The sequence below is a fragment of the Poecilia mexicana genome, unplaced genomic scaffold (assembly GCF_051168715.1).
Source record: "Poecilia mexicana isolate PSO_F unplaced genomic scaffold, ASM5116871v1 scaffold_13, whole genome shotgun sequence".
NCBI classification, from domain to species: domain Eukaryota; kingdom Metazoa; phylum Chordata; class Actinopteri; order Cyprinodontiformes; family Poeciliidae; genus Poecilia; species Poecilia mexicana.
The window spans coordinates 6,208,965-6,233,491 of NW_028263382.1; the positions used below are offsets into that span (position 1 = coordinate 6,208,965).

Here is a 24,527-nt window from a genome sequence, read left to right on the forward strand (position 1 = left end):
GTCATAATAACCACACACTGACGCTGGCGCAACGCCGCAAACATGAAAAGAAATGATAAAATACAGGAAATATGAAGCTAATAATGGATTAGCTTCATATCAACATGTCTGCTCTAGTCTTATCACATCAGTCTCTGTTTCTGTCTTATTTCTTGGAGATGTTTTTGGCTTTAAAACATTTCTGTGTTATTCATCATTTATTCTTATAGTTTATTCGTGTTTTTTCCTTCATCTGTGGTGTCCCAGATTGGTTTGGTTCTCCCTTCCCTAGCTGTCTCTACTTCCCTCTGATTAGCTCGTCTGGTTCCTTACAGACTCTCTTCTCTTCTCTCCTTCTGTGTTTTGTTCCCAGCTGGCTCCTTTAGTTTTTCTCTGTGACTTTCTACTGCAGCTTTTCTCTGTAATGTTCATTTGACCTTCATTAAGTTGCTTTTTAAAAGATTTTATCTGCACTTTGGTGCGACTTCAAGCACATGGCAGAAGGAATGGTAGTTTGTTGTTCTTGGGTTAGATTGAAGTTTTAAAGTACTGATAAAACTTTGTACTGATATAACCAACATGTTGAATATGCCAATTAATGTAGGTTGTCATAGTAAAAGCTCCCATGATGCCGTTGGTTTTGATGTTTCCTGTGTTTCTGGTAATAATAAATTGAAGTTTGTGATTTTTTTTAGAAGAATCTGAGCAGACATGGAGCAGTACTCAATGCTGAAATGAAAACAGCTGAATTGTTTATTAACTCGGTGAAATCAGCCGTTCGTTTCCTTGTTCCGTCTTTAGAACAGACCGACTCTTCAGTGCCATCTGGTGGCCATTAAAACTCGTCACACCTCAGTGTCGGACTGAAGCGGGTTCACCAGTGAATACGTGAACTGGCCGTGCTGAGGTTTAATTTTACGTGCTGGTGGGAAGAGTCTGTCCATTTTTAACTTCTGAACCAGAGCAGCACCAGCCGGTCGTCCATGTTGGATTTCAGAGAGTTCTGGACTGCTGTGGTGCTGCGGGTCCAACCTCTGATGAGGCCCGTCTGCACAGAGGACCCTGAAATCCTCAGGATGGGGACGCACTGAGGATATTTATATAAAATTGTAGGTTGCAAAGTTGTTTATGACGATGTAGAGAGGAAAATGTTTGTGTTTTCATTGTATCTTAATTTATAAATTGCACATATTTTAATGAATATATTTTATTATATGAATTTTGAGGTTGCAGGGTTGTCTATATGAATATGTAGGCAGAAAAACAAGTATTCTTATTGTATTTTGTTTTATAAATTGTTTACTGTAGAGGAACAGCTCCTCACCCACTCAGCTCCTTCAGACTAGCCAGCAGCAATTAGCAAACATCTGGTGGATCTGCTGATCTCATTAAAGGAGCCACGTCTCAGAGCAACGCTGGTAAAATGTTGTTAAAATGTTTAGAGTCACTTTGTAATAACTTCCTGAAGGCAGAACTTCAGAAAGAACAAGTGTTTCTTAAAGAGACAGAGCCCCAATTTCAAGGCAATAAATTACAAATTTCTTTTAAGTCATATTTCAAAAACATGGCATTTTTATTACAACCGAAGGCAACAGTTACTTGATTGTGCTATGACACTGTGCCTGGAAAACACATAATCCTGCCCCTGTAAGAGCCGCCTCGTTAGGATTGGCTCGTCTCTCTTTGCAGTGGAGAATGGTTGTTTACAGCACAGATAATTTCCAGTAAGCTTCATAGTGTCAAACTGGTGCATTACATACGTCACAGGGAAATGTTAGCGATTGGGTAAAATGTAAAACCTTCACATTGCTCCCTGCACCTCAATAAAAGGCAAAGACCGTCGTTTCGTTTTGTTGGGTTTTCTCTTCAACTTTAAATCTCTATATTTTTGGCTTGCTTGAGCTGTAAATATATTTTGATTGTGTCATAAATAAGTCTACTTATTTAAATCTGTCTTACGAGTATTCACTAATGCATCTCACAGAGGCATATTAAAAACAAACATCAATGGCCTTCAGATTTTTCCATCATTGTTTCAAAAAAACAACCAAAGATGGAAAATGTGCCACTAACGCGACCCTGAGTTACATTTCTCTAACCATTCGAAACTTTAAGATGTAGACCTCACCACTGACTCTGCTTCTCTGCTCCAGTTAAAACCCTCTGCAGTCACTGTTACATGACCCAGCAAAAACCACATGACCAACCCCCCGTAACACAAACAACATGGAAATAACCATCATCAATAAATGATATCAGCCGATAACGATGCAGCTTTCAGCTTCTATGCACCATAAATCTGGAACAAACTTCCAGAAAACTGCAGAACAACAGAAACACTGAGTTCCTTTAAATCCAGACTAAAACCGGCTGGTCAGAGTTGCTTTTGAACCATAATAAATGAAACAATGACCAAAATACTTGATGATTAGCAATGATTCTGATGACGACACTCATCAAAATGTAATGTTTGTTACTGGTTTCTTGAATAGTGACTATGATGTTTTTATGACTTATTATTATGATATAAAGCACTTTGAACTGCCTTGTTGCTGAACAGTGATGTACAAATAAACCTGATCGACTGATTGATCATAGCGTCTAATGTCTGTGTGTACACTATTAACTAATAGTGTACACACAGACATTCTTTACATAAGGCATCAGCTTATGTAAAGAATGAGTGCAATAACACTAAAACTGATAAGTTACTTTCTTGTTCCTACATCCTGAGTGTGAGCATCTTAAACCACTCAGAAGTTAAAGATAGAGGTCAAAAGTGTTGGTTTTTTTGTAGTGAGGGACCTGAAAAAACAGAGAGAAGACAGGAAGAAGCATCTGTGGTGGCCGCGGTTAAAGACGCAGCAGCTGCTTCACAGCCTGCAGCTTCAGCCAGGCCAGCCCAGATTCAATGTTTCAAAGAATCGTTTTCAGAACATTTCGGTTAATTATTCAGATGCATACTCTACCAGAACCTTAAAGAAATGCTGGAATGCCAACAAGGTCAATCTCGCTTTTCCAGGAAGAGTTTCAGCAGCCTGCCTTCATCAATGTTCACAGATATTTATACATCCCAGTGAGAGAAACTGATGTTCTGTTTACTGTAGATTCAAATTCAGAGTTTGCTCTAAAGAAAGGCTTTTTGATATGTTTCCGTGTTTGTTGGTTTTGTTTTTGACTTGCAAATGCGACAGAGAGAATGTGCTGTATGGATCCAGGGCCTGAAGGACGGAGCCGCATTTGAGGCTGGCAGGCAGGTGAGTCCTGCAGGTGAGGTTCGCTTCAGGCTCAGGTGAGGAGGCTGCGCCATGTCAGTGCACAAACTTAAGATATTTATTCTAACATGATCAGGAGTGCTGAGGTTAGGACGCGCTGGGTTTCGATTGGTTTATTTCCGTTTGAAAAGTGTCAGTATAACTGTGACTGCTAAATACATGAGTGGAACTATCACAGTTTATTTACAGTTTCTGTTTACTGTCAGGCTTCCTGCTTTGTGTAGAAGAACTTTCTTTGGTTTCCATTTAAAACTGGCCAATGTGGAACAACTTTTACAAAACATAACAACCAAACCTGCAGCCTCAGATAAGCATCTACAGACTAACTCAGTCAGAACCTGACTTGCTGTAGAGTTACTGTTCAAATCTATCACTGAAGAGGAAATGATCTGTTGTTTCTGTTCTGCACGGCCGGGTGAAACGTAGCTGACCCAGAGGAATCAGTGATGACCAACAACTCCACCAACACCTGTAATCCGGTCAAGGAATCATCTCTTCATGGATTCATATTCTTCTACAGTTTGGTGTTTGTGGTGAGTCTCAAACTGAAGGGTTGCCAGTCCCCGTTTCATGCTTTTCCTTTAAAAATCTGACTACAGTTACAGTTTTCTTCAGTCAAATCACTTTCAATATTAGCAAAACAGTAAGTGCATTTCTCTAAACAATTTGTACAAAACCCCTCGGATCACCTGCAAAAGATGGCCTCGTTTTCTAAATGCTTAGTTCACCTTTGAAAAGTAAATATCTGAGTCAGGGAGCACAGCAGTGCCTCAGAACGACGAGTCCTTTTCATTGTGTAAAACTGATTGGTCACGTTGTAAACATAGCAGTGTACTCTGTTGTAAACTATGGCTAAAGTTTTGATGACAAGTATTGCAAATTGCAATTGTGAGAAATCAATAGCAAGAGATTGGACAAGATTCACATTTATGCTTTTACTGTAATTTGTTGGCAGACCATGCCGTTGTGATTCAGAAAGGAAAAGACTGCAGAGAACAAAAAGCAAAAAACAAAAAACAAAAGTAGGACTGGGAACCTAAGACAAATCCTTCAGTGCAGTTAGGGGACAAAGAGTAGGGTGAGAGGAACTCCATCATCATCTTGTTGAGTGTTTCATTGCCTGATGATGTTGGAGCGATGGAAACTGACATCATGTCTTCAGACTCTTCCTCTGTTTTGACTTCTGACTCATCTTCCTCGCTCTGGTTGTTCATGCTGCCCAATCCTTGCCCTGTAACATTGTGTTGTACTCTGGCTATATTACATACATGCCAGTTGATGGTTCATTAGATGCAGCTTTGAGCTGTTCTAGCAAACTGGTTGATCTCGTGCTTCACATGTTCACCTTTGTTGGAGAAAGTCAGGATTCTCCTGTGAGCGATTTATCAATTCAGGACAGAGTTTTAGAAACAAAGTCTAATGGTAATGCATAGAAATATTTTTGACATAAAAAAGGTGAACCAGAAAGAATCTATGGGTTTCAATGCTAACATCAAATGTATCAGTTGAATTTGGTACTCCAATGTTAATCTATTTAAATACAGCAAATATGATCAAACCATGTAATCAGCAGATCTTCAAACAAAGCAGCTCAAATCACATTAAAGCAACACAATGAAACAATATCTAAATTGTTCTATCTGAATGGATTTATCTCTGCCCAGACTGAAGACCTCTCTTACTGCTAAACTACAGTAAACAGACCCATCAGCAGGAAAAATAATTCATCCAGAGCCTTGGTCTGATCTCCAGATGTTCCCTCTGCAGGTGGGTTTGATCCTGAACAGCTACACCTTGTGGTTCCACCTTTGCCGCGCTCAGAAGAAAGTCCCTAAGAGCTGGATGATCTACCTGAAGAACCTGACGGCAGCCGACTTCCTGCTCTGCCTCGGACTTCCTCTCCGCATCGCTGACTATGCAGGCACGTCCGACAACGTTCACGTGTTCTACTGCACCTATGGAGCCCCCATCTTCTACATCAACATGTACATCAGTATCCTACTTATGGGCTACATCGCTGTCAACAGGTACAACAACTTTTTGAATATTCTAAATAAAACCTGTACAAATGTCTAACTAAAAAGTTCTGGACCAAGCTTCCCATCAAACCCAGAAGGTCTCTTTATGGTAGATCTGTGTAAGAGAAGGTCTTGCTGACAGTGAAAAAGCTCAGATACAGGCGGAGCAGATCAGGATATGGGGAACTCTGGTCAAACATTCAAAACCACAACAAACCAGGTTTCTATTCTTGACTCTTGGATTGGAATGTGCACCTTGTGTGGAGTTAGCCTATTCTCCAACAGCAGGAGCTGAAGTTCATCAAACTCTTATGAGTTGAGGTTGGATGGACTTGAGCAGCAGTTGCAGTGACATTGTTGCTGCTGTGGTGATGCTAACCTTAAAGGTTTAAGATGGTAATTCATCTGTTGACCTTTGCCTGAAAGTCTGAGGTCATGAAGGACAGGCACCCTACAGTTTCAGTCAGCAGCAGCTAGTTCCTTGGAAAGGTAAAAAAAAAAAAATAGATTCCAGAAATTTACAAGAATTGCATGTGATCTGAGGATGATATAGTGTCTCAGTTGTTAGCACTGTTGCTTTGCAGCAAGAAGTTCCTGGATTTAAATCACAGGAATCTGTCATGAATTGTGTAGTTTGTGGTGAGGATGAACACAGTGGACCCAGATTGTTGATGAAAAATTATGGTTTTAATGATGAATAATGAAGTTCCCAAAGTACAGGCAGCACAGGAGAGCAATAAGGCAAAGAGCACAGACACTGGCAGCAACTGGAAAGGCACAACACAGGAACTAGGCCAGGGAGCAGATGGGGTTAAATACACAGGGGAGTAATCAGGGTAACAAGGAACAGCTGGGAACAATCAATGGCTAGACACGACAACACAGGGACTAAATTAACAAAAAACACAGAAACCTAAATCCTCACGTAATCCTTTTTCCATGGAGTTTGCATTTTCCCCCTGTGCAAGTTTAAATTCTCCATAGGTACTCCAACGTTCTCCTATGGTCCCAACACACCTGTGTCAGGTCTTTAAATTGCCTTTAGGTTAGAGTGTGTGCATGTTTGTTTGTCCTGTAATGAACTGGTGACCTTTTAAGGGGGTTCCTGCCTCTCACCTCCAATGAGAGGCAGAGGTGCATATCTTCACCTCTGAAGATATGCACCAAGACTGCTGCTACCCTGCAGGATTAGGCAGGCGGTGGGATGGGATATGTTGTTGCGCAACCCCCCCCCCTTCTCTCTCTCTACTTCCCCTTCTGAGAGGAGGGAGATGTTGCTCCCAGCTCTCCGTCTAACGGGTCAGAGAAGCCTCTAACTCTGGAGTATTACTACAGATGAGAATATAGAGGACATTCTGTTTAAGCTGGGCGCGAGAAAGACTAGCCTGGTTTCTAACGACCTATGCCTCCAGATGTCCCACCCTTTTTCACCCTGTGAACTAGCCAGATCGAGCAGCCCGCAATCAGCTAGTTCCACAGAGCACACCTGTTAACGGTCGCTCTTTCTCTTTATTACAATTTGCACTTGTTATTGAACCAGGTTGGTTTTAGTGACTCGGGCGAGTCCCAAGGGTGTTGTTTTGGCTAAAAGCAACCTATAAAATATTTTCCACTTTCTCCTCCCAGAATCAAACTTCATAGCTATTTTACAACCATCAAAGAACTTTAAGGTGACTCATTAATTGAATGTCCACAACATCTTTTAGATTTTCTTGATGCTAAGTATTTTATTAGTAAGGCAGTTTTGCAAGGGTCAGTACAGCTTAAATCAGTAGCCGAAATAATCAAACAAGTAAAATCAATAATCTGGTCTATCTTTCCCTAATGCTGACACTGTGAACTAAAAAAGGAAAACTTTGAGAGAGACGGACGGAGTTTGGCATTTTGAACCCCAGAACTGGCCTGATGATGGGACTGTTGCAGCAGCAGGAGGCTCACAGCGCTGATAGATGAGGGCAGCCGTCCGTGAGGTCACACAGGACTTGGGTGCTGGCAGGAAGAGTACTGAGTCAGAGCGGCAGATCTCGGGCCTCAGGGTGACTTCCTCATGCGCGTAGCGGTCCTCTCCTTCTTGTCTTGCAGCTCTGTAGCTCCTTTCTCTTCGTCTCACGATCTTTCTGGTCCTTCGAGATGTAGTAGAGCTGGTCTCATGGAAGGAACACACCAGTTCTTCCTCTTTGCCTTTGTTCTTTGTCTTTATCTTCATCTTTGCCTTGGTCTTTTTCTTTTTCTTTGGGGTCTGAACCCAGCTGATGAGAGAAGTGCAATTTGAAGCCACATGTTGCGGGGCTAACGGGTTGGTCCCCATGTGCAGAACAGTCTTCGGCTCTGTGGCTCCGGCTCTTCTTCAGCTGCAGAGTTCTTTGTCCATCTCGATCTTGGCTCGAAGCTGCCTGAAGGATCAACCAAAGACTCCTCTTTTGCACTCACTTTATAAAGGGTTTATCCACCCTTTTAGTGCATTTGCATTGGCTAGCTTTGTTGCTGTGTCTGTCTCATTGGCTGACTGCTTGGACCGATGATCTCATATCCATCACCGTCTTGGAGACATGATGACCTGATGTCTGTTCTAATGTCCCAAGTTGTTCAACAGTCCTCTTGTGTCTAACATTTTCTTAGGAAAGTTAAAGTTTAGCAATAAGGCCTTGGTCCTCCCATCAGTTCCTCTTTCCCCCTGACTTTTCACCTACCATCTACCTCCAACACATCAGTGACCTTTGATTACAGTTACACATTTTACACCATTTCAAGTTCAATGTCAAAATCACATTTATAACCTTTTAGTTTCTCTGATTTAGCATTCACTTATATTATAATAACCATTACTTATTAGGTACTCTTATAATCATAATGTGTTATTAGACATTTCTGAAAAGAAACCAAGAATAATTCATTATTCTAATTATTTGACACCATGTTACAGTTACTTCTTTCACTTGTAAGTACTTCCATAAGTATAAGAGTAAGTGTAAATATTCTTATAATCAAACCAACATCAACCACCGGTTAAACCAATATTAATTATTGGCTTAATTATAAGTTATCATTATTAATTCAAGTATTTTACTCTGGGTTTTATCCAATTACTCAAAATGTTTAGATTTTATTCTTTAAACCATTAATCCCCAAAATGAGCAATCTGAACTATTTTTAATCACTGCAGGCTGGAAACTTCCTCTTTCTTCAGGAAACCTGCTCTTCCTGTTCCATGACTCTCTTTCTGCCTGATTATGATTTTTTATGATTAAATATGAAAAAGTAGAATTAAAGCAAAGTTTGCAGGACACAATAACAGCAGGACACAATAACAACACACACAACCAGATTAATTTTATTACCGTCTGACTCTACTGTTGGGTCTTGATGTGACCTGTGTAATCAGTTTTAAAGATAACTTGTTATTATTAAACTAAAATCTCCAGCATGGGGAAGTGGGCTGAGCTCGACTTTTCTCGACAGATACCATAAAGAAATGACCGTTGGATAAGACTTCAAAATTGTCAGCTGATTTTCAAAACCAGACGGACTCGGTACAATATAAAATCTCCAGTATGCGAGGTATTGAGCCACATGGCAGGAAGTTAAACTGAACTGATTTCACCAAGATGTCAGAGGGAAAATCTCACAAACGTGGGTACAGAGTAAACAAACATGGTGGATGAGGAATAAGTGATGGCGGATCATGACAGCATTTTTAGCTTATGTATTGTAGCTTCGCCTCAGTGTTTCCATCACCTCGCTTCCTGATTGGCTACACATCATATTAACGGGCTGCGTTGTCGTTTCTCCTTGGATCTTCCTGTGTGAACTTGGTGTAGGCATCAGCGTCTCAGTGTCTTGAAACACTTAGATGTTGTGTTACAAATGTCAGACTAAAGGTTCTGGCCCCTAGCTTCCTGTCAAACCCAGGAGGTTTGACAGGAAGTTAAACCTTCCTGTTTAACTTTATAAATAAAGTGTCTTACGATCAAGACACATTGTATAAATGTCAATAGTCAGAGACATTTGCTAAAATTAGATGTTCACCTTTATAAATTGTCAAAATTGTTTAACTTAAATATCCCTGATATTGTATTAATTCTCCAGGTACATGAAGATCTTTCATCATCTCAGGACTTCCTTCCTGATGACGGCTCAAGCTGCCCGCTTCCTCTCAGGAGCCACCTGGGTTTTCTTCCTGGTTCCAACGCCTGTATACATTATCCTGACGCTGAACACCGACAAAGCTTCTGTTTCTGGTGCCAGGACTTGTGATGTTTTGCAGAGTGAATCAGTCAAAGTGTTCTACAAGCTTTTTCATGCTGGTGTTGCCATCATCTTCCTGTCAGTGCTCTCCTCTCTGCTCTTCTGCTACTGCAGCGCCTCCCGCAGGGTTTTGCAGATCCAGCGGAAGCAACTGGGCTCCTTCAACTCCAAGAAGCTTGTGAAGTCTCGCAGGAACATGTTGGTGTTAGTCAGTGTGTTCTGCACCTGCTTTCTTCCCTATCATCTGGTTCGACTTCCGTACATCATACTTCGAGGACAGTGTTATGACGTGCTCTATTACCTGAAGGAGGTGACTGTCCTAATATCAGTTTTTAATGTCTGTCTGGATCCTCTGATTTACGTCTTTCTTTGTAAGGAGTTCAGGGCCCAGTTGAACCTGCAGGGCATGTTCTCCACTACAAAAGACAACTCAAGCATCTCGGTCTCAGAGGCTAAAGGTGAAGCGGGGAAATGGGAACCCAACAAATCCAGTAGTGAAAACACAGATTTCCATGAACTGGGATAAAGAGAAATGGATGGATGCAATCAGGATTATTCTGGTTCTGGAAACCAAAGACAGGTCGTCACCCAAAACCTAGTTCAAGACACAGAAAGCTGTGAAGTATGAAAGCTCAGGTGTCATGGTATGGAGACTCTTCTTTCCCCATGGTGTCTAGTTTGAATGCTTCAATATAAAGAGACCAAGCTACCCCCGTGCAAAGGGCCAGTCCTTTGCTGGGATATCTGTTTAGAGGTGCCAGAACAAGGTGGACTCCACATCCACCCGCCAAGCAGTTCCCAGAAACAACTAAAAATTAGTTCAGTTATTGACAGGAAAGTTGATTGATTAGAAAACTTTTCCTTTTATAGCAAATGTTTGAGCTTGTAAAGAAAAAATGCTGCAGGTGAATGTCCTGGTTGAGTGAAACCAAATATGGTAAAAACGTTTTTCATCTTTTGATTTGAAACAAGTTAAACTCTGTTTGCATTTGAATGTATGGAAATAAAGCTACTCACTTCTGCAAAGAAGACAGTGTTGTGATTGTGAAAACAACTGTGTGGAAATGTGATGAAATTCAGGGCAAACATTCAAATTAGGAATCATTTACTCTCACATGCCTGAGAGTTTATTAATGCCACTCCACACTGCAAAAACATAAAATACTACCAAGTACTTGTGGTCTAATTTCTAGTGTAAATATCTTAGTATGCTTGAAATGAGGCAAAACTAACTTACAAGTAACTTTTCAGCAAGACAGGAGCTTGTTTTAAGTCAATAATACTGAAAAGTTACTTGTATGGAACTGATATATTTGCAATAACAATTAGACGATTGGTGGTATTTTATATTTTCACTGCACTGTGAGAACAGACATATGCTACCAACCACAAAAGTTACAACACCCTGTCTTTTTCTAGAGAAGGCCTTTACGGACAGAGACCACAGAAAGAAACATCTGATCTCTCGATGGTGAAACATGTTGCAACCATCTTGCAGCCTGCAGCTCTCACCACATGTGTTTGCTGCATTTCTACTCCATTAGTTTCTACGGTTTTCTGTTACCCAGTCCTTCACTCAACCTGTCATAATCTGGATCCATACTTAAAACGATTAAAGGCACAAGACTGACCGTTAGGTAAATGTTGGCACTCAGCAACAGTTTCATACCGTCTTTATCTTCATATGTAACACGGTGGCTGCAGTTGGAAGTGTTACCTAGCAACAACAATGTCATGGGTTCGAATCCCAGCCTGATCCTTAGATGCTAAATGTTTTATAAAATTTATTTAGACTGAGATTAATGCGTTGTTTAATAACTGGAATCAATTCAGAATGCAGATTTTGTAAAATACCTTCAGACAACATTTAGCATCGACTAACAGTCAATGACCACCAGCCTGTTAACTGATCATAGTGCAGTGTTTTCCAGCTTCAGCACACCTGAGTTTAACTGATGGATAATTAGCAACTGTTTACTGAACTGCAGTCGTCTAAATTAAAGCAGGAAACATGTAGAAACGCAGTGCAGTGCGCCTGAAGGACCAGGGTGGGGAGACACAGCTCTAGGGTATTTTGTCATTATGTCTTGTTGTGAAAATCCTATTAATCCTGATAATAAATGAGGCAAAATGCTGCCTCAAAGTGCATCCACTTTGGTGTTATGTCCTTCTGCAGAGACAAAGTCAAAGAGCTGCAATCATTGAACGGATTAGGGATTGGTAATCTGGTCCTAGAAAAGCAGCTGATAATTTAAAATGTAAAAAGGCCTTAAAAAGCAATCAGGAAGCTTGTAAATAAATTTGATTCTCTTTCCTTTTTTAAGTATGTCGTATTGTGGCATTTCTGCCATAAAACAAAGATAAGATGGTTGTTTTTTTAAGAAAGAACAGGATAGAAATGATGACGGCAGCATCAGTAAGGCCCAATCAGATTATGAGTGTGTTTCCGCTTGAGTTTTCTGAGGAAGCTGTGATGATTCACAGTAGACAGCATTAAATCGGTGTGAAAACCAGAGAATTGTCTCATTCTGGTAGTTTCTCCAGACTGATATCTTAAACTCTAAGGAGACTTCACACCAACAGCAAAAGCTCTGAAACTGTGGAAGAGGGAGAACAAAAGTAGCTGTAAGTACCTAAAGCCTCCTGTTATGTTGCGGGTCAAACTGACCCCTTTAAAAGTTAAAAAAATTATTTTTTAATTATTTTTTCTGCATGAAACTTTTTCTATTCGTCTTAATAGGTGCACTCCATGTATAAACTGAAAATGGTTCATTTTACACACTTGCAGCCCCACACTAGCTCTACATATTACATGGACCCTGTTCGGGTCAATTTGACCCAGCAGTCAAGCTGAAGGGTAAAACAGATTTAAAAAAAGTCCAATTCTATTTGTTTCCTTGCAACTATGAGACATATTTCACAACACACACACACACACACGCGCACACACACACACACACACACACACACACACACACACACACACACACACACAAGCCCGCTTTCTCACTATTCTCTTTACTTCACTAGGAACTGCCAGAAAGCAGGTGTTCATACAACTTTTGACGGGAACCTTTTCTGTTCCTGTGGACAAACTCCACCCACACTGAGTGACACTCAGAGGAAGTGGAGGGGAAACATAAATACTCTCTGCATGACTCATTTGTCTTGAGTTTCATCAGCGGGTCAATTTGGACAGTACATGTGTCTCAAGTTTAATTATAAAGATATAAAGATCCTTTATTTGTGAGAAAAAAACATCATTGCACAAATATTGATTGAAATTGTTAATATTGGAGTTAATAATCAGATATTTTTGGTTTCTGACACTATTGGATGACTAAACGGTCCCCGGGTCAAACTGACCCAGGAACATTACTGCCGTACCTCAGAGACGAACAGAACAGGATCGTTAAATCCATCCTACTGCAGGTTTTCCAGCTTTGGGATTCGTTTTTCAATAAAGACTCAGTCTTGTCAGGGGTGAAACTGACTCATTTTAAAGTTAAAAATCTAAAAAAAAAAAGTTTCTGTTTGAAACCTTTTCTGTTGATAAGCATAATGAGCAAACAAAATTAAAATAGTTTATTTTACATAGTTGGAGCCCCAGCCCAGGGACACCTGCATGATATTATCAGAAGCACAAAACTATCACTGCACCAGAAACGCAAGAGCACAACATCATCAAGTGCCTAAACCTAAACCACACAAATACAGGCCACACATGCCTAATGCACTAAAACAGCTGACCTCTCTTTTAATCAACTTATGTTAAATAATAAAGGTGGGTACATCCTAAGACAGACTGAGGTGGACAGCTTTGAGTCATGGTGTGGGAACAATCAACTCATTTTGAATGTAAACAAAACAAAGGAGATTATTCTTGATGTCAGGAGAAACAATTAGATCAAACCCTGTTTCCATCATGGGAGATGATGTGGAGGTAGTTGAGGAATATAAATGTCCTCAACTATTTGAGGATTTGAGGATAGTCTGAGTCTGCTGTCAAGCAGACTGGACTGGAGACACAACAATGAAGCCTTTATAAGAAAAGACAGAGGAAACTGTACTTCTTGAGGAAGCCAAGATCCTTCAAGGTTTGCAGCAAGATGCTGCAGATCTTCAATCAGTTTGTTGTTGAGAGCATCATCCCTTCATCCATCATATTTTGGAGCAGCAGCATCAGAGCCAGGGACCTAAAGAGGCTCAGCAGCCTGATGAAGAAGGCTGGTTCTATACTGGGGATGATGATGCAAAAAAGGATTCTTCATAAAATCATGAAAATAATTAATAATGAATAAATTATGAATAACCCTGACCATCCTCTCCATGAGACAAGAATGCCAGAGGCTTGCAGACCACAAGAGATCTTTCTTGCCAATATCCAGGGGCGCCTGTAGGATATTATTAGATGCAGTGATAGTGTTACCCTCTAACTCACATGAGCACAACCACACCTTAATGCACATCATGTGCATTTTGCACAAAACCAGCACAAACCTAATCCACTCGAAAACAGGTCACAGATGTGGAACGCATGTGGGAGAAAGTTGCATGGAAGTTTAAAGCAGGATTGAGTTCCAGAACAATCTGCCATCTATGAGCATACCACAGAGATCTTTTCAGGCCATCAACAGGCAGAGAGGATGGACTAACTGCAGTCGAGATCCATGGTAACTCTGGCAGAGGGAGATTTTGGGTCTTTCCTCTTCCCCTTTCTCTGCTCACCATCTGGGAATGGGGACCAGGAGGAGCAGGCCATCTGGTCCCCATTCCCAGTCTGGTTGTCTCCACATTGGGAGGAAGGAGACCTCCTCATGAGTGCTAGGGATGGTTGCCCCTCTGGGGTATCTACAACTGGGAGTACAGACTGTCAATGGGGAGGGCAAATGAGTGTGCAGCCTCCATTTTGTGGTGTATCCTTGGATCTTTGGTCTCTGGATCTTCAAACAAAATCAGCTTTTCAAGTGATCACATTTCAACAAAAGCATATCACTAACTTTTCAAATGTCTGTCACTGAAGAGGAATAGAAATGAGATGTGGAGTTTCAGAAAGAGCAGGAGATTTTACAGATGCCGGCCCAATTTCAAGGCGTTACATTACAAAGTCAAATTTCTGATACATGTAGCATTTTTATAACAACTCCAGGTGACACAGTTACTTGATTATACTATAAAATGGTACCATGTACCTGAAAAACACATAATACTGCCCTTTTACTGAATACATTTACAGAGTGAAAATATGAAACATAAAAATAGTCTGTAACATAAAATACCAATGGAAGCAGTCTACAGTCGGATTTAACAGCCCGGTTTAGATCAGAGTCCCGTGTTGTAATCGCCTCATCATGACTAGCCTAGAAAATGAATGTACACAGATGCTTTGATACATCCATGTTTGTCTGACTGAGTTGTGCTTTACTCCTCATGATAAACCTGCAGAGCCATGAATGCTGTGACTTCATTCATCAATGAATCCACAGGCCAAGACAAGAATAAGACCAATGGCGTATTGGAAAAACCACACCAACCTTTCCTAATACTGGTCTACAGTCTGCTGTTTCTGGTGAGGATCTTGTTTTCAGGTTGTTCTGATACAATTTAAAGAGAAACCACTCAAAGTTTTAGTTTCATCAGCTACTCACAAGAGGATTTCCTCTGCAGGTGGGCTTGAGCCTCAACAGCTTCACCTTGTGGTTTCACTGCCGTCTAACTCAAAGACAAGCGTCCAAGAGCTGGATGATCTACCTGAGACATCTGACAGCTGCTGACTTTCTGCTGTGCATGAACATCCCGCTGCGCATCATTCACTATACCAACAGCTCGTTAACCTTTTACATACTCTTCTGTAGCTTGGGAGCCCCACTCTTGTTCTTGAACATGTATGCCAGCATCCTGTTCATGGGCTACATTGCAGCCAACAGGTACAGCACCTTAAATACCAGCCATTGTTACTACTGCAAAAAAAGCTTCAATCTGTCTACCACTACCTTCATCCTTCTCCTGAGAAAGCATGTGGCAACAATATCCTTTTAAATTACAAGAAACATCCAGCAGAGCCAGAAACACCCTCAGCATATCATCTGCCATGACATTATAAAGAATTGCATTCACTTTTCAAGTCTTAATGCATTTCATTCTGCAGAAATTCAGGATGCTACCAGGTCCAACAAATCAAACGAATGGTTCCTGAATCCTTGTCCTTCTCCACAGGTACATGAAGATATTTTATTCCTCGAAAACTCACTTCCTGATGACTGCCAAAGCCAGCCACATCATCTCGATGACCACCTGGGTTGTTCTCTTGACCACCTCATCACCTTACACCATCATGGTGCTGATTAACCGCAAACCTCGTCCTTCTAAAAATTGTACCTGTGATCATCTGATCAGTGAACCTGTAAAACCACTGTACAGAATGAGTCATGCTTTTGCTGCCATCATCTTCCTGTCTGTACTCTTCTCTCTGGTTTTCTTCTACTACAGCGCCTCCCGCAGGGTGCTGCAGGTACAGCAGAGGCAGCTGGCCTCCTCCAACTCCAAGAAGCTTGTGAAATCTCGCAGAAACATGTTGGTGTTGGTCATTGTGTTCTGCTTTTGCTTTGTTCCTTATCACATTGTTCGAATTCCATACGTCATACTTCAAGGAGAAGTTTCCGTAGCGTTGTTGTACCTGAAGGAAGTGGCCATCTTAATATCAGTTTCTAACATCTGTCTGGATCCGCTTATTTATGTCTTTCTTTGTAAGGAGTTCAGGGCTCAGTTTAACCTCAAACAAATATTCTGCAGAGAAAGCAACAGAAACACCTCCATTTTGGAGGAGGGAGACAGTGAAGATCACATGAAGACCATCAATAATACCAAAGCCACCATGGGAGAGGTCCAGTCAGTGAGGGAACCATCGGTCCAGGTTGTTTTATCAAACATGAATCCTGACAAATATAAACCATAGCTGTATTACTGGATATTTTTTGAACAGGCTTATTAATTGAAAATCTGTATGCTTACATTTACATTCAACTTGTAACTGTTATACATGAATTTCCCCACTGCAAAATAAAGGATTAAGCTGTTCCATTTATGCTTAGTTCATCAGACATGCAAGAACATACAGTCATATGAAAAGGTTTGGGCACCCTATTAATCGTAAGTGTTTTTATTTCTAAATATTTGGGTGTTTGACACAGCTTTTTCAGTTGATATATCCAATAACTGATTGGCACAGTAATATTTCAGTATTGAAATGAGGTTTATTGGACCAACAGAAAATGTGCAATATGCATTCAAACAAAGTTTGATAGATGCAAAAATGTGGGTGCCAATATCATTTTATTGATTTGAATACCTTTAACTGCTTATCACTACTTTACTGAAACACAAAATTGGTTTGGTAACTTGATCAAGCTTTGAACTTCATAGCCAGGTGTATCCAATCATAAAAAAGGTACTTAAGTTGGGCAATTGCAAGTTGATCTCCTATTTGAATCTCCTCTGAAGAGAGGCATCATGGGAAACTCAGAACAACTCAAATGATCTGAAAACAAAGATTGTTCAACATAGTTGTTTAGGGGGAGGATACAAAAAGTTGTCTCAGAGATTTAAACTGTCAGTTTCCACTGTGAGGAACATAGTAAGGAAAAGGAAGACCACAGTCCAGGTCTTGTTAAGCCCAGAAGTGGCAGGCCAAGAACAATTTCAGAGAGGAAAAGAAGAACGGTGAGAACAGTCGAGGAAAACTCACAGACCACCTCCAAAGACCTGCTGCATCCTCCTCCTGCAGATGGTGTCCCTGTATGGGAGAGTGATGCAGCAGAAGCCTTTTCTGCAAACACGCCACAAACAGAGCTGCCTGAAGTCTGCAAAAGCACATTTAGACAAGCCGGTTCCATTTTGGAATAAGGTCCTGTGGACTGATTAAACAAAAATTTATTTGTTTGGTCACAAAAAAGGCGCTATGGTGGCAGCAAAAAAACACAGCGTTCCAAGAAAAACACTTGCTTCCCACTGTAAAATTTGGTGGAGGTCCCATCATGCTTTGGGCTGCGTGGCCAATGCAGGCACAGGGAATCTCGTTAAAGTTGAGGGTCGCATGGATTCCACTCAATAACAGCAGATTCTTGAGAATAATGTTGAAGAATCTGTTACGAAGTTGAAGTTACACCAGGGATGGACATTTCATCAAGACAATGATCCAAAACTCCGCTCCAAATCTGTCATTCATGCAGAGGAACAAGCACAATGTTCTGCAATGGCCATCCCAGTCCCCAGACCTGAATATCATTTGAACATCTGTGGGATGATCTGAAGCGGGCTGTCCATGCTCGGCGACCATCAGACCCAACTGAAGTGGAAATGTTTTGTAAAGAGGAATGGTCAGAAATGCCTTCATCCAGGAACTCATTAAACGCTGTAGGACGTGTCTAGAGGCTGTTATTTCTGCAAAAGGAGGATCTGCTAAATATTAATGTGACTTTTCTGCTGAGGTGCCCATATTTTTGCACTCGTCAAATTTTGTTTTAATGCATATTGCACATTTTTTGTTAATCCAATAAACATCATTGCAATACTGAAATATTACTGCATTACTGTAAATAAACTGAAATGGTTTTGCAAACACATAAATCTATAGAAATAAAATTAATTAGGATTAATAGGGGTGCCCAAGCTTTTTCACATGACTGTGTAATGATAAGATGTGTACATTATAAAGGGGACCTGGTGGTACAGTGACAGGGGCGCCGCCAGGAATCTTGGGCCCCATGACAAAAAATTTAATTGGGGACCCCCTGCACAACGACTGTTACAGTTTTAGTCAGTCTGACCCATATAAATTGTCACAATTTAAAGGCTTGCAACTGCCTTGCTTCCTTTGGTCCAATACTGATACTAGCACAATATTTACTGATAGTGAATTTTACACGCAACAGTCCGCGTACAATACAGCAAGCAGGTTGCTGAATTTTCTTATTATTAGTTTAATCTAATTGAAATGTGTCTTCCCACTTGCAACAGTCACAGACAACATGCAAAATACATAAAACCATCCAGACTCAAAAAATGCTGTGTAGTTGCATTTTATTCAAGCTGCAGAATATAACTTTAATTAAAAAAAGTTTTCTCCCTGTTTGTTAAAGTTGTCACCATGTTGTGACAGTTTGCTGTGAGACAGATAATCTGTGGAAAAAATCAATCTCCTCCACCTCCTCCCTGAACTACTATTGCTAGCTAAGGCAATGCGCCGTTCTGACCAAAATCAACCAATCAGAACCAGGAGGAGGGTTTTAGTGCTGTCAATCAACCTCATACACTCCCTGCCAAATGAGCTAATGGTGGAGAAACAACTTATTGTTACAGGAAAACTGTTTATCTGCCGTCATCAGTGATGGCATAGTTACTTTGAAAAGGTAACTTTAATCGGATTACCGATTACTCCTTGGTTAGATTACTGACTACCTGATTTGGAAAGTGACTAAGTTGGATTAAAAGTAACTTTTTTAGTTGCTTCCTAACAACAACGCTGCGCCACCTGTGAAAATTACATTAAGCTTTGCCAATACTTAATTAAAAGTTATTTTATAATGGTAGCATCAACAATGTGTGTCCACTTATATGGCTGAACTGAAGGGCAGATTGTTTAATGGTTACAACAGTGCAAAAAAACCCAAAATGGCGCAACTTGCAACTCATTAAATTTGCAAATGACTTAAAAAAAAAAGCACAAAACCGCTTATAATAATGGGACTTGGCGACAGAAACTCAAAATAGTTCCTGTTTTTCCACCAACAAAATGCGCATTGTTAACATTTCTGCTGCTGACACTGTCACACAGACACGTTTTCCAAGATCTTTAATTTTAAGCACCTTTGAGTATCTGATCATTGCTTGCTGCAATAATAAGGTCATCAACCCAAATAATCAACATCTCTCTGTCTGTAAATAAGTGTTTTTCATTGCAGTGAATCTGAATGTTTCATTTTACCAGTAATTTTTGAATTCTGATTAGAGCTGTATACTTTTAATTATAACTGTTAGTTTGTTTTCCCTCAAATACAGAAGTGAGTGACCCACAGTGGTTAGAGCGGTTAATACAACAGCTAGTAGAGCAGTTCGTTTTCATGGAGCAAACAGCAACATTGTTTCACGCCGGCAGCCCTCTCCACACAAAAGGTGTGTTGATTGTAAACGTATTTACTTTAATGTATATTTGTTTGTTAACATGTTTTGCAGAGACTTAAAGTAACATAAGAATGGGAACTGATCAGTTAATGATTAGTTCCAGACATCTTACAGGTATTTCAGCTTTATGGTGGTGATATGTGGATTACAATGCTGAAGGAATCAAATCTCATAAAAACCATCAGTAAAACTTCATCCTTGGTCGGAGCGGCAGGCTACACTCCCATTTTCATTACTGTAAACACAATAGTCAGCAGGGTTCTGCACATAAGGAATTATCTTCAATAAGGGAATCATATAACATTTTATTCCAACTTCATCCTGACTGTTTCAGACCATTAAGTGACTTATTAAGCTTACAGACTAATTTCTTTCCTGTCTCAGTCACCACTTCAAATCCTTCAGGTTGTTCTAAAAATACCTCACCATCGATAGGGGTGTGGACGTGTGATGTTTCACATCCATCTGGTGAGCTCACAGCCTCTTCCAGTGTCTTTGGCACATCAGAAACGATCCAGTCAATGTTCATGTTTGCTTGATCATCCTCTCATCTCATGTCACAGTCCTGATCCGTATAGGAGGTCTCCTTTCTCTCTTAGGATAACGTGCACCAACGCTACGTTCACTTTGACTGAAGTTGTGTCACAAGTCTCAATTTTAATCTCCTGTGAGATAATTGTTGTCAAATCTTGATTTGGTTGCTGACCTTCAGCTCTCTTTTGAGTACAATGTTTTCATTTATGTCTTCAGTTTGAGCGTCACATTCACTCTTTGCGGTAAACGTTACCCTCTCTGGACACGGGATGAGATATGCAGGACTATTTTTGTTGTAACCAACAAAAATTCCCTTATCAGGTGGATCCATCATCTTGTCATATTTATATGCATAACATTCAAATCCGAGAGTTGTCAGGTTTCTTTCCAGTTAGCATGTAATATGGAGTCTGCTCAACACGTCTGATGTAACATCTATTACGGATAATAGCAGCCGTCTGAACTGCGCATGTCCACAAATCTTTAGGCAGATTAACATGCATCGTGCCATTTCAAAGACAGTTCTCCATGTTGTCTCAGCTGTCCCATTGTGAAGGGGCTGAAGTTTCATGTCTAAGGTCATTTTAACTTATCAATAACTGGAACTCTTTAGACATAAACTCAGTTCCATTATCTGATCTTGTACATTTAATTTTCCCAAAAGGTGCCACATCTGCAATAAACTTCACTGCACCTTTAACAGTATCACTCTTAGCTTTCAGGATGCAAGTAAAAATAGCACCTGAATAATCATCTGTAAAACTATCTAAACCCAGCTGGTTCTACTGGTTCAGCCAGATCGGCATGTACAAGATCTAGTGCACCTTTAGCGTTTTCATCAGGATCTCTACTCCTGGTCTGAGCAAATTTACCCTTTATGCATCATTCACATTTCAGATCAGGCTTTTCAGTTTTACCTCTAATTTTCATTCCATCTGCAACTCTCTCCATCTTGGATTCATCAACCTCATCTGTAACAGTATTTAAATAGAACAGTCTGTCATAAACAGTGTCAAAAGCCGTACCATTTTTATAGATGAGACGGTTCTGTCCATCTTTGAAGATGGCTGTCGCTCCTTGGGTAGTTGCAGCTTTAACTGAAAAGATGTCCTGGGAAAATGGCGGCACGTATAAGGTGTCCATCAAAATCATCTCCACAATTTGGCCATTGCCGTTTCTCAAGCAAACTCTGCGGTGTCTTTCGTCAGCGCGATGCCACTGGCCCTGACGCCGTCAGCCAACTCCAAAACATGACTGAGCTTTAATAGTTGAGGAAATTATTGAATTTTGCAGCATGTGGCTCTTCACCTTCACACCGTAGATCTGGGCGTCGTCCATCTGCTTGGTCCTCTGAAGAGACGTCAGCTCCGGCTTTTCTGCTGTCATCCGCAGCATCTCGAATGACAAGGGAAAGAATCTTATCGTCCAAGACTTAAATTCTGCATGCGCCTCTTCATTTTTAGTGGCGTCATCAGGTTCTCCTTTCAATAATATGGTGCTCTTCAGCTCAAACAGACATAATTGGGCCAAAAACTGTTTCCCAAAACTCAGTTTTTTCATCTCCATCAAAAAATAATCAGTCCCATCGGCTTCCAAGCTCCTTTCTGGGCCCATAACCTGTTGATGCTGCCATCTTTAAAGGGCTGGAAATGCTGGTAAGTGATGGAGGAACAACAGTAGCCTTCAGCTACATTTGGCCTGAGTGCAGTGCTGACCAGTGACCTGTGGGCTTTTATTAGCAAATTGCACCCACCTGTGTAAATCTCCACCCACAACAGGAAGTCAGCAAGAACATCAACAATAAGATTCAACAGCTGCACTCGGCACACAGACAGCACAACATGGAAGCGCAGCGCAACGGGTCAGTCGACGCGCGTCAGTCTACAGATGACTTTAGTTGTTATAATGGGCGTTTATTGGCCCAAGCAATTACTCTGAATCCACCTACTTCCTGCCACAAGAACATATAATGATAAGACTTATACATTATATAAGGGGGCTTGGTGGAAATAAATTTATTTCCTGTTATTTAAATCAATAAGATGAAAGGAAACATGTGGCAGCTGAGAAGGCTTCTTCAGCTTTGGGATCGTCTTTTTAGTCAAGAGCTCAAACGTTTCCATTTTACTACATTTATTTTATGTAATTTGATGTTTTCATCCAAGACCATTGTGGAGCTGCTTTAACAGCTGAGTGGCTGAAAATTTTACACATCGATGGGACAGGAAGGGTGGCAAGAGGTCTAAGCAGGGTGGTAAGAGCCTTTGAGGACATTCATGATGTTGGTGGGGCCTGAAATGAAAATAAGTTTGGACACACAACACAAATTGTTGAACTGGCTAACTCCTTCAGGGACAGATTGTTGTATTCTAACTACACAAAGAAACGTTAAAGGAGATCTATCCACCCAGCAGATGTCAGTCTATAACCATCACAGCTCCCAACAAATTCAATATCTGCTGGTATTCAGTTATTTGCGGTTTTACTACCATATTTTCCAGACTATAAGGCACCTAAACCCTTAAATTTCCTCAAAAATCAGCAGTGCGCCTTATGTGTGCACTGAATTCCAAAATCTGTCCCCAACACAGAGACGTAAAGTGTGCAGTACGTACGCTGGCAGCGATAAACCAATCAGAGAATTGTTATCAGAGTTCTGCAGCATGGCCTCGTAAAAACCAGGTAGGTTTTTCCACGCATCACCGTCCCTGTTCGTCTGCGACTCCATGCGCGCCCATCTCACTGCTACTGTGGAAAAGGAAGCGACGCAAACTAATTTGGAGTTTGCCGTCATTCCGGGAGGATTAACAGAAGAACTCCAACAGCTGGACATCGGTGTAAACAAGGTGTTGAACGACTACATATTTTTTAAGGTCGACTACATCATGATAATAGTCGAGTCGATGTCGACTAGTCGCGGTGACGTCATAGTGACGTAAGCGCAAAAACCCTTCACAACTACTTGGAGGCTTTATCAGCTATTTTCACGGCAATTATTGACACCCCATCCCCTTATGCAGCTTTTACTAAGTCTAGTATGCAGAATTAAAAGAGCAATAAACGGATCATTCTTCGTAAGCAGCGGAGAAAAGTTCGTTGCACAAAGTCGGGTCTGACTTTTTTTTTTTTTTTTTCCAAACACCGGCTGATGCTGATGATCTCTGGATAGTTACTCGTATAGGAGTCAAATTATCACACTGACCACTGGTGCTTTTGGAACATCACAAACCAAACTTATTATGAACGGATCCCGTTTGGTTACAGTTGAATTCAACGAAGCCTCCTGCTGCTCCTCCTGCTCCTCCTCCTGCTGCTCCTCCTCCTGCTCCTCCTCCTGCTGCTCCTCTTGCTGCTCCTCAACCCGATGCGCAGCAGGGCGCTCTGCTGACTGAGTTAGTTCGGCTCTCTGAACCGACATGCAGACGGCAGCCGAGATCGCCTCTATCAGATCCTCAGACTTAGTTTCCAGATGTAGTCAAACCATAACTTTATAAGAGCGATCTTATAAAGATATTTACGCTCTTTAGAAGCGCAAAGATCTAAAGAGCGTATTGAAGGTTGATCAGTTGGGATAGTTGAGGGATAAAAAAGCCTGACATCATGACACGTTGTCCCACATTACTCCGGTAGTCTTTTTCTTTCTTTCTTTTTTTTTTTTTTTTTTAAAGGAAATTTCGGCACTAGTTTATTTCAAAGCAATCTGACTGTAAGGGGGCAGAGAGAGAGGAGCGGGGGGAGAGAGGCCTGGGCCCAGCGAATGGGGGACGGGAGTCGGACTCCTGACTACCGCGGGCTAAAGTCTTTGTATGCGGGGGCCATGCTAACCACCGCGCCGCGCAACGCCCCTATTGCGGTAGCCTTTTACAGTTTGTCTTTGTTAAATTATTTACATTTTTACACAGTTTGAGCTTTCTGACGAACTCACCTAGTCCACCTTCTTTCATTTCCTTGGAAAAATCTGTTTAGTCATGTGACTGCGACTAGTCGACTGGCCCAGAAAAAAGTCATTGCAGAGAAAAGAATCGACTAGTCAACTAGTCGACTAATTGGTGCAACCCCTAGTGTAAACAAGGTGTTCAAAGGGAAGCTGCGAGCGGCGAGGGAGCGATGCACGGCAGACTGAACACACATTTACTGAAACAGGGAGGCAGCGCCGGGCGAGTTACGCCACCATGTGTGGATGGACTGTGGATGCCTGGGCTAATGCATCTGCAAAATCTGTTGTCTCAGCTTTCGCGAAAGCACCGGCATCAATGCTGAACAGCCACCTGGCAATGAGACTGACTCCGATAATGAT

The 24,527-nt window shown here is 41.1% G+C and overlaps 2 protein-coding genes across 3 annotated transcripts; both read left to right on the plus strand.

The window, feature by feature from the left end:
• Window positions 1–1,503: 1,503 nt before the first annotated feature.
• Window positions 1,504–10,546, plus strand: LOC106914295 (P2Y purinoceptor 14-like). Of its 2 annotated transcripts, none has more exons than XM_014980996.2 (4): window positions 1,504–3,271; window positions 3,681–3,787; window positions 5,022–5,281; window positions 9,359–10,546. In XM_014980996.2, exons 2-4 carry the CDS (start codon window positions 3,701–3,703, stop codon window positions 10,041–10,043), a joined length of 1,032 nt encoding a protein of 343 aa, XP_014836482.1. In that variant the 5' UTR covers window positions 1,504–3,271; window positions 3,681–3,700; the 3' UTR covers window positions 10,044–10,546. The 2 variants fall into 2 exon arrangements, with proteins under 2 accessions (XP_014836482.1, XP_014836483.1); XM_014980997.2 differs by having other exon boundaries at window positions 1,504–3,236.
• Window positions 10,547–11,904: 1,358 nt separating this feature from the next.
• LOC148155714 (P2Y purinoceptor 14-like) lies at window positions 11,905–16,597 on the plus strand. The gene is made up of 4 exons (XM_088012158.1): window positions 11,905–12,142; window positions 14,963–15,086; window positions 15,185–15,444; window positions 15,734–16,597. The coding sequence occupies exons 2-4, from the start codon at window positions 14,967–14,969 to the stop codon at window positions 16,470–16,472; spliced, it is 1,119 nt and encodes a 372-aa protein (XP_087868284.1). The 5' UTR covers window positions 11,905–12,142; window positions 14,963–14,966; the 3' UTR covers window positions 16,473–16,597.
• Window positions 16,598–24,527: the final 7,930 nt, after the last annotated feature.